We start from the raw sequence: 23,560 nt of genomic DNA, 5'->3' as shown, positions 1-23,560 counted from the left end.
GAGAGGGGATAACCAGCCGTGGATAACCAAGGAAATAAAGGAGAGTATCAAATTAAAAACCAATGCGTATAAGGTGGCCAAGGTTAGTGGGAAACTAAAAGATTGGGACAATTTTAAACGACAGCAAAGAATGACTAAGAAAGCAATAAAGAAAGAAAAGATGGATCACGAAAGTAAACTTGCGCAAAACATAAAAACAGATAGTAAAAGCTTTTACCGATATATAAAATGGAAAAGAGTGACTAAAATAAATGTTGGTAGCTTAGAAAATGAGAAGGGGGATTTAATAATGGGAAATGTGGAAATAGCTGAGACCTTAAACAATTATTTTGCTTTAGTCTTCACAGTGGATGACACAAAAACCATGCCAAAAATTGCTTGTCACGAGAATGTGGGAAGGGAGGACCTTGAGACAATCACTATCACTAGGAAGGTAGTGCTGGACATGCTAATGGGAGTCAAGGTAGACAAGTCCCCTGGTCCTGATGAAATGCATCCCAGGGTATTAAAAGAGATGGCAGAAGTTATAGCGGATGCATTCGTTATAATCTACCAAAATTCTCTGGACTCTGGGGAGGTACCAGCAGATTGGAAAGCAGCTAATGTAACGCCTCTGTTTAAAAAATGGGGCAACAAAAGGCAGGTAACTATAGGCCGGTTAGTTTAACATCTTTAGTGGGGAAAATGCTTGAAGCTACCATGAAGGAAGAAATAGCGGGACATCTAGATAGGAATAGTGCAATCAAGCAGACACAACATGGATTCATGAAGGGGAAATCATGTTTAACTAATTTACTGGAATTCTTTGAGGATATAACGAGCATGATGGATCGAGGTGTACCGATGGATGTGGTGTATTTAATTTCCAAAAGGCATTCGATAAGGTGCCACACAAAAGGTTACTGCAGAAGATAAAGGTACGCGGAGTCAGAGGAAATGTATTAGCATGGATCGAGAATTGGCTGGCTAACAGAAAGCAGAGAGTTGGGATAAATGGGTCCTTTTCGGGTTGGAAATCAGTGGTTAGTGGTGTGCCACAGGGATCGCTGCTGGGACCACAACTGATAACAATATACATAAATGACCTGGAAGAGGGGACAGAGTGTAATGTAACAAAATTTGCAGATGACACAAAGATTAGTGGGAAAGTGGGTTTTGTAGAGGATACAAAGAGGCTGCAAAGAGATTTAGAGGTTAAGCGAATGGGCTAAGGTTTGGCAGATGGAATACAATGTCGGAAAATGTGAGGTCATCCACCTTGGAAAAAAAACACAGTAAAAGGGAATATTATTTGAATGGGGAGAAATTACAACATGCTGTGGTGCAGAGGGACCTGGGGGTCCTTGTGCATGAATCCCAAAAAGTTAGTTTGCAGGTACAGCAGGTAATCAGGAAGGCGAATGGAATGTTGGCCTTCATTGCGAGAGGGATGGAGTACAAAAGCAGGGAGGTCCTGCTGCAACTGTACAGGGTATTAGTGAGGCCGCACCTGGAGTACTGCGTGCAGTTTTGGTCACCTTACTTAAGGAAGGATATACTAGGCTGATTCCGGAGATGAGGGAGTTACCTTATGATGATAGATTCAGTAGACTGGGTCTTGACTCGTTGGAGTTCAGAAGGATGAGGGGTGATCTTATCGAAACATTTAAAATAATGAAAGGGATAGACAAGATAGAGGCAGAGAGGTTGTTTCCACTGGTCGGGGAGACTAGAACTATGGGACACAGCCTCAAAATGTGGGGGAGACAATTTAAAACCGAGTTGAGAAGGAATTTCTTCTCCAGAGGGTTGTGAATCTGTGGAATTCTCTGCCCAAGGAAGCAATTGAGGCTAGCTCATTGAATGTATTCAAATCACAGATAGATAGATTTTTAACCAATAAGGGAATTAAGGGTTATGGGAAGCGGGAGGGTAAGTGGAGCTGAGTCCACGGCCAGATCAGCCATGATCTTGTTGAATGGCGGAGCAGGCTCAAGGGGCTAGATGGCCTACTCCTGTTCCTAATTCTTATGTTCTTATGTTCTTCTGAAAGCTAATTTCAGGGTCAAATGGAGTTCAGAAGAATGAGAGGGGACCTCATAGAAACATTTAAAATTCTGACGGGGTTAGACAGGTTAGATGCAGGAAGAATGTTCCCAATGTTGGGGAAGTCCAGAACCAGAGGTCACAGTCTAAGGATAAGGGGTAAGCCATTTGGGACCGAGATGCGGAGGAACTTCTTCACCCAGAGAGTGGTGAACCTGTGGAATTCTCTACCACAGAAAGTTGTTGAGGCCAATTCACTAAATATATTCAAAAAGGAGTTAGATGAGGTCCTTACTACTAGGGGGATCAAGGGGTATGGCGAGAAAGCAGGAATGGGGTACTGAAGTTGAATGTTCAGCCATGAACTCATTGAATGGCGGTGCAGGCTAGAAGGGCCGAATGGCCTATTCCTGCACCTATTTTCTATGTTTCTATGTTTCTAAATGTAACAGCAAGGTTGTGAACAGCCTGGTTCAGTCTCAGACAGTAGATGGGGAAAGGGATGGAGTCAGTAGTCAGTAGCTAGGGAACGGAGTTTGTGGCGGGGACCGAAAACAATGGTTTTGGTCTTCCCAATCTTCAATTGGAGAAAATTTCTGCTCATCTGGAACAACACAGGTGGAGGTGCAGCACATGTTCTGTGGCTGCTGGGAGGAGGCTAAAGACAACAATCCTTGGGCTCACGGAGTCCCCAGCTCAGGTCCAGTTACATTTTGCGAGGTTTTGATCCCCTTTTTGAAAGTGTTTCTCCGGGTTATTCAAATCATGTTACGAGAGACGGGATAAGGTTTGTGGACCCATTTGTACCTCAGAGTCTGTGAGAGTCGGAGGGAACGGCAGCAGACAAAGAGAAAACAACTTCTCCAAAACTGATCCCAACTCCTCGCCAAGTCTGAGGGTAGATCAGTTCACTGCCTTCTTAGGAAGTTTCACCACTTTATTCACCCTATTATTTGAGCTCCGTTTGGAATCCGTTTATTTTATTATTCTTGTTGAGTGTTTAACGACAGCATTGAAGTGGGACAGAGAAACTTGGAGCAGATTATTCTCAAAATGCTACAACGAGACTAGAAACAGTTTAAAGATTTTTAATGAATCTTTCACAAAAAACGAGCATTGAACACGCGTTTCCCCCGAAGGTTCAAAGATGATTTTGGAAGAATCAAGCAAAAATCAGTTTTCACCTCCTCTAAACAAGTCCCAACCTGGTCTTGAAATCCAAACACTTCTAAAGAGGCTCCGAATTGCTTAACAGGTTTAAAATTGATGGTCTTCAATATTTGATGTTGAGCGATTGAATAAAGTGAGCAGCTTTACACAAACACGCTCCCCATGCTGTTGAGGAGGGGAGGGCAGGGGAGGATGTGTTGGACTTACACGTTCTTTTTATTGACATTAACAAGTATCGTTAAGCCGTTTAGGAAGAGAAGCAAAAAAGAGGTAAAAACACAAACCTTTTTATTTTATATAAAATAAAAACAGAAATTGCAGGAAATACTCAGCAGGTCAGGCAATAACTGTGGAGAGAGAAACAGAGTTAATGTTTCAGGTCTGTCAACTTTCATCGGAACTGTAAAATGTTAGAGATGTAACAGATTTAAACCAGGTGCAGAGGCAGAGAAAGTTGGGAGGGGAGGAAAGAACAAAACGAAAGGTCTGTGTTATGGTAGAAGACAGGAGAGGTTAAATCCTGCCTCTGCACCTGGTTAAAATCTGTTACATCTCTAACTTCTTCCAGTTCTGAGCGAAAGCTCACAGACCGAAATGGTTACCTTAGTTTCTCTCTCCACAGAAGCTGCCTGACCTTCTGAGTAGTTCCAGCATTTTCTGTTTTAGTTTCAGATTCCAGCATCCGCTGTTTATTGCTATTGTGAGCTATTTTATTTTGTCTGTCGTTCTACAGTCCAAACAAGTCTCAGGAAAAATGTAAATATAGATTTCCTCCTAAACGTTTTATGGAATGTTAATAGAAACAAAAGTTATGTAATATTGTATAAAATAGCAGGAAGCGAGTTTCGAAGAAACCACTATTTGTTTTTTGAGAATGACGCAGAAAATACTTTGATTAAACTGACAATGTACAATTTAGATTTGGTATATATGTTTGAAATAGGAGAATAAATTTGACAGTACAATGAAGTTTGTTTCCCACTATATAATTGGGAAGTACCTAAACTAATTCAACACTTTTGGTAATAAGAGCAGGGATTAATATATTGCCGAATGTTTGAGAGAAAAACATTAGAAGCAAAATTTGTATTTTAACATCTTTAATTCACCATATTAGTAAACGTTTCCGAGTCAGACTGATTGGTTGTCCTATCCAGAAAGAAAGATGAATGTTTATTTCTGTTAAATCATAGCTCTCCCTGCATTTGGTTTTTAATTCAGTGACGCACAGTGTGTATGTGTTTTTCTGCACTTGTGAATAAGTGTCTCATTTCTGACATGTTACATGGGGTGGTGCTGGTACAAGCAGGCCACATTTATTAATGGAAGTGATTGCAATTGGAAATTGCGGTCCGTTTTGTTCAATTCTTTTTTATACCCTGAACTAAAGAATTACAGCAATTTAATGTGCTGGTTGTCTGTTTGTTTGTATTATGATTAGTATTCTAATTACTTATGTGGATGTGCAGGATATCAGCGCTCTAGGCAAGTCACTGATCCTGCTGCTTGTGCTGCCATTGCTATGGTCACATGAGAGATGCAGCTTATAGGTTGACAACTTTAAAATTAATACAAATTGCACGAATATATCTGCCTCTTTCAGCTCACCTTGACTTTTGGATTGTTTGTTGATGCATAACCGTGTAACTGAGTGATGGTTATGTAGTGTAAATGCATTAATTTGCAGTTCTTTTATATCCCACTCATTTGTGATCAGTTATCTTTTTTTAATAGATTTTGTACATGACGAACTAAAAACTTTTAATTAATTCTATCGTAAACAAACGTGCATAATGTTCATGTAAATATCAAACGATTTTCAATATGGATCAGTGTGAGTTGGTGCATTTTGGGAGGAGAGATAAGGACCCAACCTACCCTTGGAAACTAAGAGTATAAATGGGATAAAAGTGCAAAGGGATCTCTGGGTACAGATACACAAGTCACTAAATGTAGCAATGGAGGATAATAAGGCCATACAAGAGCAAATGAAGCACTGGAGATCATTTATAGATGATTATAATTAAACAGCAGAGAAGTTATGTAAACCCTGTATCTAACCTTGTCTGATTGTCTAATGACCTGAGATGGTGAGCTGCCAATATGGCATAACTCTATATATGATTTCAAGTGGTTGCTGCTGCTGTTGTTGCTGTAAATAATGTTGTTGTAAACTTTGCCCATGGGTGAAAAGGTCGCACTAAAAGGAGTTCCTGGCCCGCTCAGGACAAACAATTAGAGGCAACATTGTTGGGGAGGAGCGGAGGATATTGGGTGGGGTGGGGAGGTCTGAGGATATTGGGTGGGGTGGGGGAGGGTCTGAGGATATTGGGTGGGGTGGGGAGGGTCTGAGGATATTGGGTGGGGTGGGGAGGGTCTGAGGATATTGGGTGGGGTGGGGAGGAGCTGAGGATAATGGGTGGGGTGGGGAGGGTCTGAGGATATTGGGTGGGGTGGGGAGGGTCTGAGGATATTGGGTGGGGTGGGGAGGGGCTGAGGATATTGGGTGGGGTGGGGACGGTCTGAGGATATTGGGTGAGGTGGGGAGGGTCTGAGGATATTGGGTGGGGTGGGGAGGGTCTGAGGATATTGGGTGGGGTGGGGAGGATCTGAGAATATTCGGTGCATTTTTAGGTATGGATTGACACAAAATGAGGCTGATGTTAAGAGGGCAGCGGTCCTTTTATTTGTAATTAATAATATCTTCACCAACTTTAATAAAAAGCAGCGGTACCCAGTGACATAACGTAAGGAATAGGAGCAGGAGTGGGCCATTTGCCTCCTCAAGCCTGCTCCGCTATTTAACCTTTGGAATTACTGATCAAATTCCCACACCACACACAGCGGTGGGTGGCTGCTGTTATTAATTATTGTTGTTTTATTGAATAAACAGATGCTTCCCATCCCTATATTGAAGAGATATTTCTCTAAAGAAGATTCACAATAGACATTAGAATAGATGCAGACTGTGCAGTTGTGGCAAGTGAACTTTAATGTAGATGAATGCAAGGTGATACACTTTATTGGGAATCCAAATATATATATATAGAAATACGGTTTTTGATGATGTGAATACAGACTTTCGAAGGGCGTTTGACAAACTACCACTTAACGGTTGTGGATAAAATTCTAACCCATGGGATTAAATGGTCAGGGCAGCATGGACATGACAATAGCTCAGAGACAGATAACAGAGAGCATTGATGACTGGTTATTGTTCAGACTGGAGGGAGCTATACTGCTCCCTCCAGTCGTATTAGGAGGACTGCTCTTTTTGATATATATTCATGCACCCTAGATCTGGGTATATATGGTATTATTTTATAGTTTGTAGATGATACAAGATGACGGAGTGCAGTACACAATGAGGACAATAGTAATAGTTTTCAGGAGGGTACAGACTGACTGGTGAACATGAGAAAGTTTAGGCTGATCATCGATAAAAAGGACAATGATTTAACATTTTCCAACTAACTCTGATTCCTGAATATCAAGTTATCTCCGCACTCAGTTAAATGCTATATAGAATCATAGAAACATAGAAAATAGGTGCAGGGGTAGACCATTCGGCCCTTCGAGCCTGCACCACCATTCAATAAGAACATGGCTGATCATTCCCACAGTACCTCTTTCATGCTTTCTCTCCATACCCCTTGATTGCTTTAGCCGTAAGGGCCATATCTAACTCCCTCTTGAATATATCCAATGAACTGGCATCAACAACTCTCTGCGGCAGGGAATTCCACAGGTTAACAACATTCTGAGTGATGAAGTTTCTCCTCCTCTCAGTCCTAAATGGCCTACCCCTTATCTTAAGACTATGTCCCCGGTTCTGGACTTCCCCAACATCGGGAACATTCTTCCCACAGCTAAGCTGTCCAGTCCCGTCCGTTTCTATGAGATCCCCTCTCATCGTTCGAAACTCCAGTGAATAAAGGCCCAGTTGATCCAGTCTCCCCTCATGTGACAGTCCAGCCATCCCTGGAATCAGTCTGGTGAACCTTCGCTGCACTCCCTCAATAGCAAGAATGTCCTTCCTCAGATTAGGAGAACAAAACTGAACACAATATTGCAGGTGAGGCCTCACTAAGGCCCTGTACAACTGCAGTAAGACCTCCCTGCTCCTATACTCAAATCCCCGAGCTATGAAGGCCAACATACCATTTGCCTTCTTCGCCGCCTGCTGTACCTGCATGCCCACTTTAAGTGACTGATGAACCATGACACCCAGGTCTTGTTGCACCTCCCCTTTTCCTAATCTGCCGCCATTCAGATAATATTCTGCCTTCGTGTTTTTGCCACCAAAATGGATAACCTCACATTTATCCACATTATACTGCAAATGCCATGCACTTGCCCACTCACTTAACCTGTCCAAGTCACTCTGCAGCTGCTTAGCATCCTCCTCACAGCTCACACCGTCATCCGCAAACTTGGAGATATTACACTCAATTCCTTCATCTAAATCATTAATGTATATTGTAAAGAGCTGGGGTCCCAGCACTGAGCCCTGCGGCACTCCACTAGTCACTGCCTGCCATTCTGAAAAGGACCCGTTTATCCCAACTCTCTGCTTCCTGTCTACCAACCAGTTCTCTATCCACCTCAGTACATTACCCCAAATACCATGCGCTTTGATTTTGCACACCAATCTCTTGCGGGACCTTGTCAAAAGCCTTTTGAAAGTCCAAATACACCACGTCCACTGGTTCTTCCTTGTCCACTCTGCTAGTTACATCCTTAAAAAATTCCAGATGATTCGTCAAGCATGATTTCCCTTTCATAAATCCATGCTGACTTGGAACGATTCTGTCATTGCTTTCCAAATGCGCTGTTATTTCATCCTTAATGATTGATTCCAACATTTTCCCCACTACTGATGTTAGGCTAACCTGTCTATAATTATCTGTTTTCTCTCTCCCTCCTTTTTTAAAAAGTGGTGTTACATTAGCTACTCTCCATCCATAGGAACTGATCCAGAGTCGATCGACTGTTGGAAAATGATCACCAATGCATCCACTATTTCTCGGGCCACTTCCTTATGTACTCTGGGATGCAGACTATCAGGCCCCGGGGATTTATCGGCCTTCAGTCCCATCAATTTCCCTAACACAATTTCCAACCTCATCAGGATATCCTTCAGTTCCTCCTTCTCACTAGACCAACTGTCCCCTAGTACATTTGTGTCTTCCTTCGTGAAGACAGAACCGAAGTATTTGTTCAATTGGTCTGCCATTTCTTTGTTCCCCATTATAAATTCACCTGAATCGGACTGCAAGGGACCTACGTTTGTCTTCACTAATCTTTTTCCCTTCACATATTTATAGAAGCTTTTGCAGTCAGTTTTTATGTTCCCTTCAAGCTTCCTCTCGTACTCAATTTTTCCCCTCTTAATTAAAATCTTAGTCCTCCTCTGTTGAATTCAAAATTTCTCCTAGTCCTCAGGTTTGTTGCTTTTTCTAGCCAATATATATGCCTCTTCCTTGGCTTTAACACGATCCTTAATTTCCCTTATTAGCCACGGTTGAGCCACCTTCCCCGTTTTATATTTACTATAGACAGGGATGTACAATTGCTGAAGTTCACCCATGTGATCTTTAAATGTTTGCCATTGCTTATCCACCGTTAACCCTTTATATATCCTTTGCCAGTCTATTCTAGCCAATTCACGCCACATACGTCGAAGTTCCCTTTCCTTAAGTTCAGGACCCTAGTTTTCGAATTAACTGTGCCACTCTCCATCTTAATAAAGAATTCTACCATATTATGGTCAATCTTCCCCAAGGGGCTTCACACAACAAGATTGCTAATTAGTCCCTTTTCATTACACATCACCCAGTCTAGGATGGCCAGCTCTCTAGTTGGTTCCTCGACATATTGGTCTTGAAAACCATTCCTAATATACTCGAGGAAATCCTTCTCCACCGCATTGCTACCAGTTTGGTTAGCCCAATCAATATGTAGATTAAAGTCGCCCATGATAATTGCTGTACCTTTATTGCACACATCCCTTATTTCTTGTTTGATGCTGTCTCCAACCTCACTACTACTGTTTGTTGGTCTCTACACAACTCCCACTAACGTTTTCTGCTCTTTGGTATTCCGCAGCTCCACCCATACCGATTCCACATCATCCAGGCTAATGTCCCTCCTTACTATTGCATTAACTTCCTCTTTAACCAGCAACGCCACCCCACCTCGTTTTCTTCTCTGCCTATCCTTCCTAAATGTTGAATACCCCTGGATGTTGAGTTCCCAGCCTTGGTCACCCTGGAGCCATGTCTCCGTGCTGCCAATTACATCATATCCGTTAACTTCTATCTGCACAGTTAATTCATCCACCTTATTCTGAATACTCCTAGCATTGAGGTACAGAGCCTTCAGGCTTGTCTTTTTAACACACTTTGCCCCTTTAGAATTTTGCTGTAATGTGGCCCTTTTTGTTTATTGTCTTGGGTTTCTCTGCCCTCCACTTTTACTATTCTCCTTTCAATCTTTTGCTTGTGCCTCCATTTTATTTCCCTCTGTCTTCCTGCATAGGTTACCATCTCCCTGCCATGTTAGTTTAACTCCTCCCCAACAGCACGAGCAAACAATCCCCCTGAGACATTGGTTCTGGTCCTGCCCAGGTGCAGACTGTCCGGTTTGTACTGGTCCCACCTCCCCCAGAACCTGTTCCACTGTCCCAGGAATTTGAATCACTCCCTCTTGCACCACTCCTCAAGCCACGTATTCATCTGAGCTATCCTGCGATTCTTACTCTGACTAGTACGTGGCACTGATAGCAATCCTGAGATTACTACCTTTGAGGTCCTACTTTTTAATTTAGCTCCTCGCTCCCTAAATTCGTCTCGTAGGACCTCATCCCATTTTTTTACCTATAGCTTTGGTACCTATATGCACCACGACAACTGGCTGTTCACCCTCCCTTTTCAGAATGTCCTGCAGCCGCTCCGAGACATCCTTGACCCTTGCACCAGGGAGGCAACATACTATTCTGGAGTCTCAGTTGCGGCCGCAGAAACGCCCATCTACTCCCCTTACAATCGAATACCTTTTCACTATAGCTCTCACACTCTTTTCCCTGCCGTCCTGTGCAGCAGAGCTACCCAATGTGCCACCTTGGCTGCTGTTGCTCCCCGCTGATGAGTCATCCCACTCAAAAGTACCCAAAGCGGTGTATCTGCTTTGCAGGTGGATGACCACAGGGGACCCCTGCACTACCTTCCTTGCACTACTCTTCCTGCTGGTCACCCATTTGCTATCTGGCTATGTACCTTTACCTGCGGTAAGACCAATTCACTAAACATGCTATTCACGTCATTCTCAGCATCGTGGGTGCTCCAGAGTGAATCCACCCACAGCTCCAGTGCCGCAATGCGGTCCGTCAGGAGCTGGAGGCGGATACACTTCCCGCACACGTAGTCGTCAGGGATACCAGAAGCATCCCTGACTTCCCACATAGTTCAGGAGGAGCATAACACGTGTCCGAGCTGTCCTGCCATGACTTAACCCTTAGATAAACTTAATTTGGCAACAACAATGCTAAAAGGTTACTTACTGATAGAGAAAAGAAAAAAGAAAAGCTACGGACCAATTTTTCATTAATCGAATAACATATCAGTGGAGCCTAAAACAGGCCCTAAATACCCAGCAACTATATTCAGGCTGGAGGGCTTGAGAGCTACAGAGAAGTCCATGACCTGATCCTACACTTCCAGGATGGCATTTCAATCCAAATCCAAACCCTTTGCTTACAACATAACCCTAACTCTGATTCAAATGGGCAGACACATGGCAGATTAAATTTAACAAAGAGAATTGTGAAGTAAGGTATGTTGGGAGGAAGATTGAGGAGAGGCAATATGAACTAAATTGTGCAATTTAAAGGGAGAGCAAGGACATAGACACCTGGGGGTGTATTTACACAAATCTTTGAAGGCTGCCGGGCAAGTTGAAAAGGATGCTAAATGTAATTATGTGCCATATGCTCCATTAATAGAGCAATAGAGCACAAAAGCAAGGAAGTTATGTTGAGATATTATAAAACACTGTTTAGGCTTCAGCTGGGGTATGGTGTTCATTTCAGGGCACCTCACGTTGGGAAAAATGTCAAGGCATTTAAGCATGTACAGAAGAGACATTTTAGAGTGGTTCCATGGATGACGGTCTTCAGTTACATGGAGACACTGGAGAACTGGGGTTCTTTTCCTTTGAACAGAGGATGTTAAGGACAGATTGATCAGAATGGTACCAGGAATGGGGACATCAGTTATATGGATTGATTGGAGAAGCTGGTGTTGTTCTGATTTGAGCAAAGAAGGTCAAGAGTTTCTATAGGTATATCAAATGAAAAAAGTGGCTAAAGTAAATGTTGGTCCCTTAGAGGACGAGACCGAGGAACTAGTAATGGGGAACATGAAGATGGCAGAAACTCTGAACAATTATTTTGTATCAGTCTTTACGGTAGAGGATACCAACAATATTCCAATGGTGGATAGTCAGGGGGCTTTAGTGCGGAGGAACTTAACACAATCACAATCACTAAGGAGATGGTTCTCAGTAAGATAATGGGACAAACGGCAGGTAAATCCCTTGGACCTGATGGCTTGCATCCTAGGGTCATACGAGAAGTAGTGGCAGGGATTGTGGATGCATTGGTTCGAATTTACAAAAATTCCCTGGATTCTGGGGCGGTCCCAGCAGATTGGAAAACTGCAAATTGAACGCCCCTATTTAATAAAGGAGGCAAACAAAAAGCAGGAAACTATAGGCCAGTTAGCTTAACACCTGTGCTTGGGAAAATATTGGAGTCCATTATTAAAGAAGCAGTAGCAGGACATTTGGATAAGCAAAATTCGGTCAGGCAGAGTCAGCATGGATTTATGAAGGGGAAGTCATGTTTGACAAATTTGCTGGCAGTCTTTAAGGATGTAACGAATAGGGTAGATAAAGGGGAAGAAGTGGATGTGGTGTATTTCGAATCCCAGAAGACATTTGACAAGGATCCACATAAAAGGTTACTGCACAGGATAAAAGTTCACGGGGTTGGGGGTAATAGTTTATCATGGATAGAGGATTGGCTAACTAACAGAAAACAGAGAGTCTGGATACATGGTTCATTTCTTGGTTGCCAATCACTAACAAGTGGTGCCGCAGGGATCAGTGCTGGAACCACAAATATATACAATCTATACTAACGACTTGGAAGAAGGGACTGAGTGTAACGTAGCCAAGTTCACTGATGATACAAAGATGGAAGGAAAAGCAATGTGTGAGGAGGACACATAAAATCTGCAAAAGGACATAGACAGGCTAAGTGAGTGGGCAAAAAATTGGCAGATGGAGTATAATGTTGGAAAGTGTGAGGTCATGCACTTTGGCAGAAAAAATCAAAGAGCAAGTTATTATTTAATGGAGAAAGTTTGCAAAGTGCTGCAGTACAGCGGGATCTGGGGGTACTTGCGCATGAAACACAAAAGAATAGTATGCAGGTACAGATATTTATCAGGAAGGCCAATGGTATCTTGGACTTTATTGCAAAGGGGATGGAGTATAAAAGCAGGGAAGTCTTGCTACAGTAGTACAAGGAATTGGTGAGGTCACACCTGGAATACTGCTTGCAGCTTTGGTTTCCGTATTTACGAAAGGCTATACTTGCTTTGGAGGCAGTTCAGAGAAGGTTCACCAGGTTGATTCCGGGGATGGTGTAGTAGACTTATGAGGAAAGGTTGAGCAGGTTGGGCCTCTATTCATTGGAGTTCAGAAGAATCTTATCGAAACATATAAGATTATGAGGGGCTTCACAAGGTGGATGTAGAGAGGATGTTTCCACTGATGTGGGAGACTAGAACTAGGGGGCATGATCTTAGAATAAGGTAGCCCCCCATTTAAAACTGAGATGAGGAGGAATTTCTTCTCTCAGGGGGTTGTAAATCTGTGGAATTTGCTGCCTCGGAGAGCTGTGGAAGCTGGGACATTGAATACAGTTAAGATAGTGATAGACAGTTTCTTGAGCAATAAGGAGATAAGGGGAGTGGGCGCGGATGTAGAGCTGAGTCCAGGATCAGATCAGCCATTATCTTATTGCATGGCGGAGCAGGCTCGAGGGAATTGCCTACTCCTGTTCCGATGTCTTATGTACTCATGTTCTTATGTTAATGAGAGATTGACCAGAATGGTTCTCGGAATATGGTCCTTATGTGGAGAGTCGGGAGATGCTGGGGTTGTACTCCTTAGAGCTGAGATGGTTAAGGGAGATTGACCAGAATTGCTCGAGGGATGGGGGATTTCAGTTATGTGGAGAGATTGTAGAAGCTGGGTATGTTGTCCTTGGAGCAGAGAAGGATAAGAAGAGATTCAATAGAGGTCTTCAAAGTCCTAAATAGTTTTAATAAAGTAATAAATTGCAACTGTTTCCAATGACAGGTGGGCCGGTAACCAGAGGACACAGATTTAATGTGATTGCCAAAAGAACCAGAAGCGACTGAAGAAAGATTTTGTTTAAACAGCGAGTTGTTGTGATCTGGAATGAACTGTCTGAAAGGGAGGTGGAAGCAGATTCAATAGTAACTTTCAAAAGGGAATTTGCCAAATATACTTGAAGTAAAAAAGATACAGGGGATAGAGCAGAGGAGTGGGATTAATTGGAAAGCTTTACCAATGAGGCAGAGCCGGCACAATTTGCCGAATGGACTCTCTCTGCGCTAGACAATTCTATGATTCTACGATCACCTACATCTTAGAAAATAAGAAACTGAATGGACCAGAGAGCAAAGTGAACTTGTGGTTCAGGTGAACAAATCATTAAAAACTGTATCACAGGTCAGCAAAGCGATTCAAATGAAACAGTGAATTAGGGTTTATTTCTAAGCCAATTTAAATTAAAAGCAGCAAAGCTGGCAAAGGTGAGAAGTGGTGTTCCACAAGCATCGGTGCTGGGACCACTCCTGTTCAACGTTTACATAACCAATTCGGACTCGGGAATCGGGAGTGATATTTCAAACTTTGTGGATGCTTCCACAATGGTCGTATATCGTTAGCACTGAGGAGGTAAGCGGCAAAAACATTGAATACAATAATAAACTTGCAGACTGGGCATGTAATTGGCAAAGGAACATCTGTTGTGTATCTGTAAAGCATGCACTCCCATGTTCCGCCACCAGGAAGCCCCTGAAGTCCCAACGGATCCCAGCATCCCTTGAGAGCACTGTAGAGAAGCCGGCCCCTAAGGCCTGTTCCTCACTCTGGAGTGTCTTAATAAAGACTGAGGTCACTGTTACTTTAACCTCCCTGTGTGCAGTCTCATCTGTGTTAGGAACACAATACATCAATATAGAGGAGTGTGAGTTGGTGCGTTTTAACAGGAAGATTATGAAGGTGACATTCTCCTTGGAAAATAATGATCTAAACGGGAATGAGGAACAGAGGGATGGGACGGTACAGTTGCACAAATCACTAAATGTAGTGATGTCGGTTCATCAATCCATAAACAACAAAGAACAGGCTTGGGTTCATGTCTGGAGGGATAGAATTGTAAAACATTGAAGTTATGTAAACTTGTTTGGATCCTTGGTGTAATATTATAAAAATAACATCGAGGCACTGGAGAAGGTGCAAAGTGTATTTCCTGCAATGATACCAGAACTGAGAGGGTGTACTTATCAGGAAATGTTGAACAGGCCGTGGCTCTTTTCTTTAGCAAAGTGAAGACTGAGGGATGGTCAGATTGTGTCTTTCAGGATATGAAAGGCTTTGATAGGGTAGAGGGAGAAAAGATGTTTCCACTTGCGGGAGAGACCCACTCAGGGGCATAGATTTAAGACAGCCATTAATAAATCCAACAGGGAATAGGGGACATCTTGTCACCGAGACACAAAAGGAGGTTTTAGTAAATAATCTTGATCAAATATTTAGTCTTCAGGGGAATCTTAAAGGAGGAGGAGAGTTAGAGAGGAATAGAGGTTTAGGGAGGGAATCCCAGAGCTTGGGACCCAGGTAGCTGAAGGAGGAGGAGAGTTCGCGAGGTGGAGAGGTTTAGGGAGGGAATCCCAGAGCTTGGGACCCAGGCAGCTGAAGGAGGAGCAGAGTTAGAGAGGATTAGAGGTTTAGGAGGGAATCTCAGAGCTTGGGACCCAGGTAGCTGAAGGAGGAGGAGAGTTCGCGAGGTGGAGAGGTTTAGGGAGAGAATCTCAGAGCTTGGGACCCAGGCAGCTGAAGGAGGAGAGTTCACGAAGTGGAGAGGTTTAGGGAGGAATCCCAGAGCTTGGGACCTAGGCAGCTGAAGGAGGAGGAGAGTTCACGAGGTGGAGAGGTTTAGGGAGGAATCCCAGAGCTTGGGACCTAGGCAGCTGAAGGAGGAGGAGAGTTCACGAATTGGAGAGGTTTAGGGAGGAATCCCAGAGCTTGGGACCTAGGCAGCTGAAGGAGGAGGAGAGTTCACGAGGTGGAGAGGTTTAGGGAGAGAATCCCAGAGCTTGGGGCCCAGGTAGCTGAAGGAGGAGGAGAGTTCACGAGGTGGAGAGGTTTAGGGAGGGAATCCCAGAGCTTGGGACGCAGGCAGCTGAAAGCATGCCTGCCATTGGTGGAGCCGTTTAAATCGGGGATGTGCAATCTGCCAGATTTGGAGCAGCGCAGAGATCTCAGGAGGTCTAAGTGCCGGTGCAGGTTACAGAGGCCGTGAAGTGATTTGAAATAAGAATGATCATTTTAAAATTCAGGGGCTGTCGGACAGGGAGCCAATGTAGGTCAGCGAGCACAGGTGTGATGGGGTATTGCGAGTTAGGAGCAGAGTTTTGGATGAGCTCAAGTATATGGATGGTGGGAGATTGGAAGCCCCCCAGGAGAGCATTGGAGGAGTTATATCTCGAGCTAGTAAAGGCACGGATGAAGGTTTGAGCAGCAAATGAACTGAGTCAGGCGATGTAACAGAGGCACAAAGATGCCGTCCTGGTGATGGAGTGGATATGGGATCGGAAGACCATCTCCCACTTACATAAGACACCAAGGTTGCTAACGGCTGGGTTCAGCCTTAGACTGGTGACGGGGAGAGCGATGGAGCCGGTGGCTAGGGCAATGGAGATGGTGACAGGGGCCACGAGTATGGCCTCACAAATTTTTGGCTGGACAGCACCAGAACTGAAAGATAACAGTTATCAGGAACTATTGAACAGGTTGTGCTTGGTTCCTGTAGAAGACAGCGAACATAGTGGAGTCCTAGAAGTCTTGAAAATTATGATTGTTTTGGACCGGGTCGATGGGGAGAGAAAAGTTTATACTCGTGGGAGCATCCAAATCTATGGAGCTATAAATGCAAGATAATCACTAATAACACCAATAGGGAAATAAAGAACCATTTCTTTACTCAGAGAGTGGTTAGAATGTGGAATTCCCTACGACAGGAAGTGTTTGAGATACATAGCTCAGATGCTGTCAAAGGGAAACTAGACGAGTAAATGAGAGAAATTAAATAGAAAGATATGCTGAGAGGCTGAGACGAAGTATTTGCAATGGGAGGAGTCTGGTCTGGAGCATAAACACCAGCACAGACCAGTAGGGCCGAACTGTATTTGTCTGTGCTGTATATTCTATGTAATGTAATCCTCTGAACTACAGCTCCACTCTGCCTACCTACCTATTGACGAGCCTCTCACTCTGGAAGCTGCAATGAATTCCTTCACTAAATAGCTGTAGTGACCCTTTACACAAGAGCTCGGACAGAGTGCAACAAGCTCGTGGTGCTGTCCAGAAAGACAAGGTGGGAAATGTCAATCAGAAATAGTGCCGTGTCCTAAACACATCGCTGGGTGTATTATCAGATCACCAGCCATTCCTGGTGTAATTCAGTGGATGGAAGTCTGGGGCTAAATATTATATTCCTGGACTGGAAACACTGCGACCCGCCTCTGGGCTGCGCTCAGTTGTTCTGTTATTAATTATTTGTATAATTGAGGTCACCGGATATTTCACCACACTCTTCAACTGCTCTCTGAACTTGGACTGGGTCACCCCATAAATAAATGTGTTTGTGCAGCAACTTAAATTCTGCAGTATAAATCCGACTTGTCGAAAGGTATATAAAGAATAATTGTAATCAACGGGACTTGTTCCTGTAATGTTATAATATAAGAATTCCATAACAGTTACCAGCCACAGCAGTATGAAGCTGCCGGATATGGTGAAGAGTAAAATCACAGACTTCCTCCTGCTCTCCATCTCTGGGTCACTGCCATTCTCCCCCTTGCTCTCACCCCTCAGTCCCTTCCGGACTCGACTGGCCACTAAAATGTGTCTGACTGTCAGAGCGTTGAGCAACAAAATTACAGCGAATGGGAGCAGTGGGGTTAAAACCTTATCAAACCAGTCAAATCCCACCCATCCGGGCTCAGTATAATAGCCTGGGATTGTGTAACAGAACCACTGAACATTGTCGACTTTCTCCCCAGGTCGCAATGCAAAGTAGAAGGGAACGTTTTTTAAAGAGAGCAGAATGCAGCTTGTTGCCAGAACCACAGCCGCAGTTCTCCCGGTGCAATATTTGGTTTTCAGCTTCTGGCAACAAATGGCCATAAATCGATCAAAGGTGAAAGTGACGGTGAACCAGACAGAACAGTTTGTGGCCACACGCATCAGGAGATATATAACACGACACACAGGGGTGATATCCAGGAAACACACTGGGAAATAATACCGTTTAATCCGCCGCAGTATGATCTCAATGATAACAACCAGTAGATCCGCTGCTGCCATGGCCACCAGGTAGCGAGTGGTGCAGGTGGACAGCCCGCACTTTCCCCGGGACAGGATCACAATCGCCACTAAATTCACTGCAATAAACAGAAGGGAAAAGAGACAGTCAATTATTGGTCACACATTGTCGGTGACTGAGCCCAGACAGTAAGGCCTGTCATTTAGCACAAAAACAGCCGGGTGGACGTCGGGTCAGGGGTTAACATGTAAAGTATATCATCCCAACCCAACCCACCTCCAACCCACTGTTTCCGAGTTTAGCAGAGACGGGGCAGTGGGAGGGAAGCCGAGTGATCCCAGCGGGCGAGTGGGCAATATAAATATATTAATGCGGCTGGCAGCTTCTGGTTTAACCTGTTTTATGGGTTTAACTGTGGCCGGCTGTGTTTCCCAGGCCTCGGGATACCCGGCAGCTAAAGTGAGCCAAGGACAGCTTCGGGGACAATGTAAGTGCCTTCACGGCCCTGGTTGTGGACCAGGTGATGCAGGTGTGCTTCCCCAAGGCCCCACACGCTCTCCCTCTCTTTCCCTCTGCTGAGGCTATCCCCCATACAAACGGTTGTAAATCTGATAAAATACAGAGAAAGCTAAAAACACTCAGTATGCCAGGCAGCATTTGTGGAGAGAGAAACAGAGTTAACGTTTCAGGTGATAACCTGTCATCAATACTGGAATCCGTGAGCAATGAACAGTTTTAAGGCAAAGTTAGAGGCAGAGCAAGTTGTGGTAGGAGGAGGAAAGAACAAAGTTGAAGGTCTATGATGGGATGGTGGGCAGGAGTGATTCATCGACAAAAGGGATGATGGTGGAAGACAAATGGGACAAGTAAAGGAACAGGAAATGGGTCCAGAGGAGATGTAACTGGATGGAGCAGGATTACAGGGTGGGGCGGGTGGGGGGGGGGGCGGGGGGGGAGCAAGGCAAATCTGGCAAAGATCAGAAGGCTCCCATGGCCCGGGAACGTGGCAGAGAAAGGTCAGTAGATCCCAGGTGTGTGGGCCAGCCCACCTGCCGTGTACCGAGAGGGGGTCCCAAGCACCAGCACACACCTCCTCCACTCCCAGTGGCTCTGCTGAAGACATCCTCCATTACCAGCACATGCTGTCTGAGGAAACGGGAGCGGTAGTATTGATCTGAAAAGTTTAAACTCAGTTTTATGTCTGGCTTGTTATAATTGTGTAATCGAAACATGTGGTGCTGTTCCTCATTGAGTTAAAAAGGGGAACATTTTAGAAGGTCGAAGGTAGAGATGTCAGACTGGGAGTGGGATGTAGAATTGGGGCAAGTGACCGGGGTGTGTGAGATAGAGGGAGGGAGAGAGACACGTTTCCAGACATAATGGAGAAGTTCAGGAATGTAATCACACAATCTCTGTTTAGTCCTCCCCAATCTACAGGAGACTGCATCATGAACAGCGAATACAGTATACTACATTGGAGGAAATACAAGTCAATGACTGTGTCAGATTGAAGGCCCTGGACGATGGAACGAATGGAGGTGAAAGGGCAGGTGTTGCATCTCCTAGGTTTACCATAGGAAGGTCCGGTGGAAGGGGAGAACTGTTGGGGGCGATTCAGGAGTGGTCCAGGTCCATGGAGAGACCGATCCATTGGGAATGTTGAAAGTGGTTGTGTTTGGTGGTGGGAATAAGAAGGAAGGGACAGAAATGGCGGAGGATGATCTTTCGAATGGGAGGGTTGGTTGAGTGGAAGGTGAGGACACGGGGACCCTATCATGGTTCTAGCGGCGAGGATCAGGGGCGATGAAATTAATGCTGCAAATTGGATTGACACTGCGGTGGGCCTTGTCCACCACAGTGGTGGGGAATCCTCGGTTGTGGATAGATGCGGGAAATTGGATTGACACGGTCGAGGACCCTGTCCACCACAGAGGACGGGTATCCTCAGCTCAGAAAAAGGAAGACATGTTGTAAGCACAGATGTGGGAGCTGGCATCATCGGAACAGATGCAACGCAGCCAGCGACACTCGGAGAATGTAATCGAGTTCTTCCAGCAAGCTGGGTGTGAGGTGATATAATCAAGGTAGCTGTCAGAGTCGGCCAGATTATGGTAGATATTTGTGGAGAGCCTATCCTCGGAACTGGACTTAGAGATGTTGAGGAAGGGAAGGGAAGTGTCAGACGGAGCATGTGAAGGAGAGAGGGGCGTAAATTAGAAGCAAGGTTGACTACATAATTATAATTATAATTATTATAATTATTAATATTAATGATAACAATAACTGATAACAATAGCTTTTATTTATATCGCACATTTAACGTAGTTAAACGTCCCAAGGTGCTTCAAAGCAGTGTTAACAGGGCAATACAGATACATATGACACCGAGACAAAAAAGACGAAATTAAGGCATTATGACCAAAAGCTTGGTGAAAGAGGTTGATTTTTAGGACCATCTTTAAAATGGAAAGATGGTTAGAGAAGCAGAGAGGTTTAGGGAGGGACTTCTAAGAGTTTAGGACCCAAACAGCTGAAGGTAAGGCCACCGATGGTTGAGCAGTATAATGAGGGATGTTCGCGAGGGCAGCATTTGAAGAACGGAAACATCTTGAGGGGTTGTGAGGCTGAAAAAGATTACAGAGGTAGGGAGGTGCAAGGCCATGGAGAGATGTTCTTTAATCGGGAGCCAATATAGGTCAGAAAGCACAGGCGTGAGGTGATGGGTGATCATCACTTTGTGCGAGTTAGGACATTTTCCAGTTCATGGCGAGAAAAGGAAATCGCGTGACCAAAGTCATCAATGTACCTGAACAATACGTGAAGGAGGGGACCGGAGTAGAATTGGAACAACAAAGGTTCTCTGTATCCCAAGAAAAGGCAGCATAGCTAGGGACCATCCGAGCTCCCATCCCGGCACCATTGGAGTGTGGGGATAGAACATTGTTGAGACCAGAGGTCCAGCACTTGTACTTTCAGCAGGGGCAGTGCACTGGGGTCAGGATCAGGATCAGCAACCTGCAAGGGTTTTCATTCCCAGCCTAAAGCTGGTGAGGGTGAGAGGACTACCAGTGTGAATGGCAAGTGAATTAAATTGTAAATGGGGCACTCAGAATGTATCAGTGGGGATAGGCGCAGGGAAACTCACCATCCACTGTGAGTTTCAGGGGAGCTCGAGTTTACTGGACTATACACTGTACAATGTGGACCATTTTCCATACCTCGGGAGCCGACTGTCAACAAGGGCAGACTTTGATGGCAAAGTCCAACACTGCCTTCAGTATGTCAGTGCAGCCTTCGGACGCCTGAGGAAGGAAGTGTTTGAAGACCAGGACCTCAAACCCCTGACCAAGTTCATGGTCTACAGGGCAGTAGTGATACCCGCCCTCCTATATGCTTCAGAGACGTGGAATATTTACAGCAGGCACCTCAAAGCACTGGAGAAGTACCAATGCTGCCTCCGCAATTTCCTGCAAATTAATTGGCCGGAGAGGTGCACCAACATCAGTGTTCTCGGTCAGGCCAACATCCCCAGCATCGAAGCATTGACCACAGTCGATCAGCTCCATTGTCCGGCCACATTGTCGGCATGCCTGACATGAGATTCAAAAAGCAAACCCTCGACTCGGTGATTCGTTATTGCAAGTGAGCCACAGGTGGGCAGAGGAAACGTACCATGACACACTCAAAGCCTCCTTGAAGAATTGCAACGTCCCCACCTATACCTGGCAATCTCTGGCACAAACCAGCACGAAGTGGAGGAAAAGCATCCGCATGGTGCAGAGCATCTCAAGTCTTATCCCCCAGAGCAAGCTGAAGCCATGCGTAGATAGCAGAAGGAGAGCGCAGCAACCCAGGCACCCCACACACCCGTTCATTCAACCAATGTCTGCCCCACATATGACAGAGAATATAGGTCATGCATTGGACTCTTCAGCACTCTGAGAACTAATTTTTAGTGTGGAATCGAATCATCCTTGATTCCGAGGGTACGCCTCAGAAGTAGAAGAAATAGTGACCCACGCTGAGTACATCCTACAGTGACAGACACTCCCTGTAATACATGGTCACTGGGGTATGGTGTTCCACACCAGTTAGTGACCCATACTCAGTACATCCGACAGTGACACACACTCCCAATTATACATGGACACTGGGGCACGGTGTTCCACACCGGTTAGTGACCCACACTCAGTATATCATACAGTGACAGGCACTCCCAGTAATACATGGTCACTGGGATACAGTGTTCCACACCGGTTAGTGATCCACGCTCAGTATATGCTACTGTGACACACACTCCCAGTAACACATGGTCACTCAGGCACGGTTAGTGAACAACAGTCGGTACAATTCTACAGTGACAGACACTCGAACTAATATCTTCTCTCAGATAGTTGCGCAGAGTAGGACTGATTCAAAAGTACACAATATTCCACTAAATACAATAGCTTGATAATACAATCTGCCTGTTAGTTACAAACACAAGTTTAAATTTAGATGGAGCAATTGAATCAAACCGCAGTGGCTATTCAGGCCATTTGACTGAAGGGAATGATATCACCGATCAGGTGTTTTACCTGTGAACACTAGTCCAGGATGTAACATTATCAGTCACAGAACAAAACCAGAGACCAGCTCACACACAGATTTTCACAACTTCAATCAGTCACTTACCAGGAACACCAATGACGGCAATGATAACGTAGCATATTCTCTGGGCATGTCGAAGTGGAAGCATTTTCTGTGTGAGGCGATGTGCCCCTTCGTACTGCAGGCAATCTCCCTGAATATACTCTGAGGTGGTACAATTCCAACGCCTTTAAGTTATACCCTGCGGGCTCTCCGCGGGGACATTGAGGTTGCAACATCGTTCAAAATAGTTATTTTTAAAACTTGAACAAACATATTACAGCAGCCGATTTAAGTCCCTGTTGTGAACGAATATATTTACTGCAGAGATTCAAATTGGAAACCCCAAAGACTGGACAATTCTGCTCACATTAATTAACTTATGAAAGTTTCCAGCTGTATTCTCCCAGCAATTGGGTTGTTGTTTCAAAAACCATCAGGCCAAACTGGAGATCGCATATTGTTTCGGGTCATGTCCTTTACTCAGCTGTGGCCATTCAGTAATTACATTCCCATTGTTAGAGTATGTCTCTCAGGGCTGCTCTACTGAACTCTCTGATGTGGCTGCCTTCTTTAACTGTAACTTTTCAGTAATTACATTCCCAATGTTAGAGTTTCCCTCTCAAGACTGCTGTACTACAAAGGGGGTCGTGGCTGCCCTTTTAAATGCAGTCATTCAGTACTTAATTACAAATGTTAGAATGTCCTTCTCAAGGCTGTTCTACTGTGGTCTAGGAAGTGGCTGATCTCTTTAACTACGGAAATCAAGTTAAACAATTGAAGTGGGGCATGTGTATGATCGTCCTCAAACTAATACACGCCGTCATATTCATTAAGTCTCTAATACCCATACAGCACCTCATACACATGTGATGCCTTATACTTGTAGATTACCTAAAAGTAATACAGCACATCAAAGTCATACAGCAAAAAACAATGCAAACTAATACAGCACTTCTCATCATACAGGCACTCAAAATAATACAGAACATCAAACTAATATAGAACCTCAAACTCGTACAGCCCCTC

The 23,560-nt window shown here is 44.5% G+C and overlaps 1 protein-coding gene across 1 annotated transcript; it reads right to left on the bottom strand.

Moving 5' to 3' along the window:
* Nucleotides 1-17,064: 17,064 nt before the first annotated feature.
* LOC139232781 (probable G-protein coupled receptor 139) lies at nucleotides 17,065-22,640 on the bottom strand. The gene is made up of 2 exons (XM_070863277.1): nucleotides 22,577-22,640; nucleotides 17,065-18,020 (listed from the first exon to the last, which is right to left on the bottom strand). Exons 1-2 carry the CDS (start codon nucleotides 22,638-22,640, stop codon nucleotides 17,065-17,067), a joined length of 1,020 nt encoding a protein of 339 aa, XP_070719378.1.
* Between the last annotated feature and the right edge of the window lie 920 nt (nucleotides 22,641-23,560).

This window comes from Pristiophorus japonicus, chromosome 20 (assembly GCF_044704955.1).
Source record: "Pristiophorus japonicus isolate sPriJap1 chromosome 20, sPriJap1.hap1, whole genome shotgun sequence".
NCBI lineage: Eukaryota > Metazoa > Chordata > Chondrichthyes > Pristiophoridae > Pristiophorus > Pristiophorus japonicus.
This window is presented reverse-complemented; position numbering and strand designations above follow the sequence as displayed.

Excerpts from the sequence above, each read along its gene's own strand:
- LOC139232781 (XM_070863277.1), bottom strand. The coding sequence starts at position 22,640 with ATGCTTCCACTTCGACATGCCCAGAGAATATGCTACGTTATCATTGCC. Across the intron at positions 18,021-22,576 it reads TGCCGTCATTGGTGTTCCTG|TGAATTTAGTGGCGATTGTG; the intron begins GTAAGTGACTGA and ends TGTTTATTGCAG.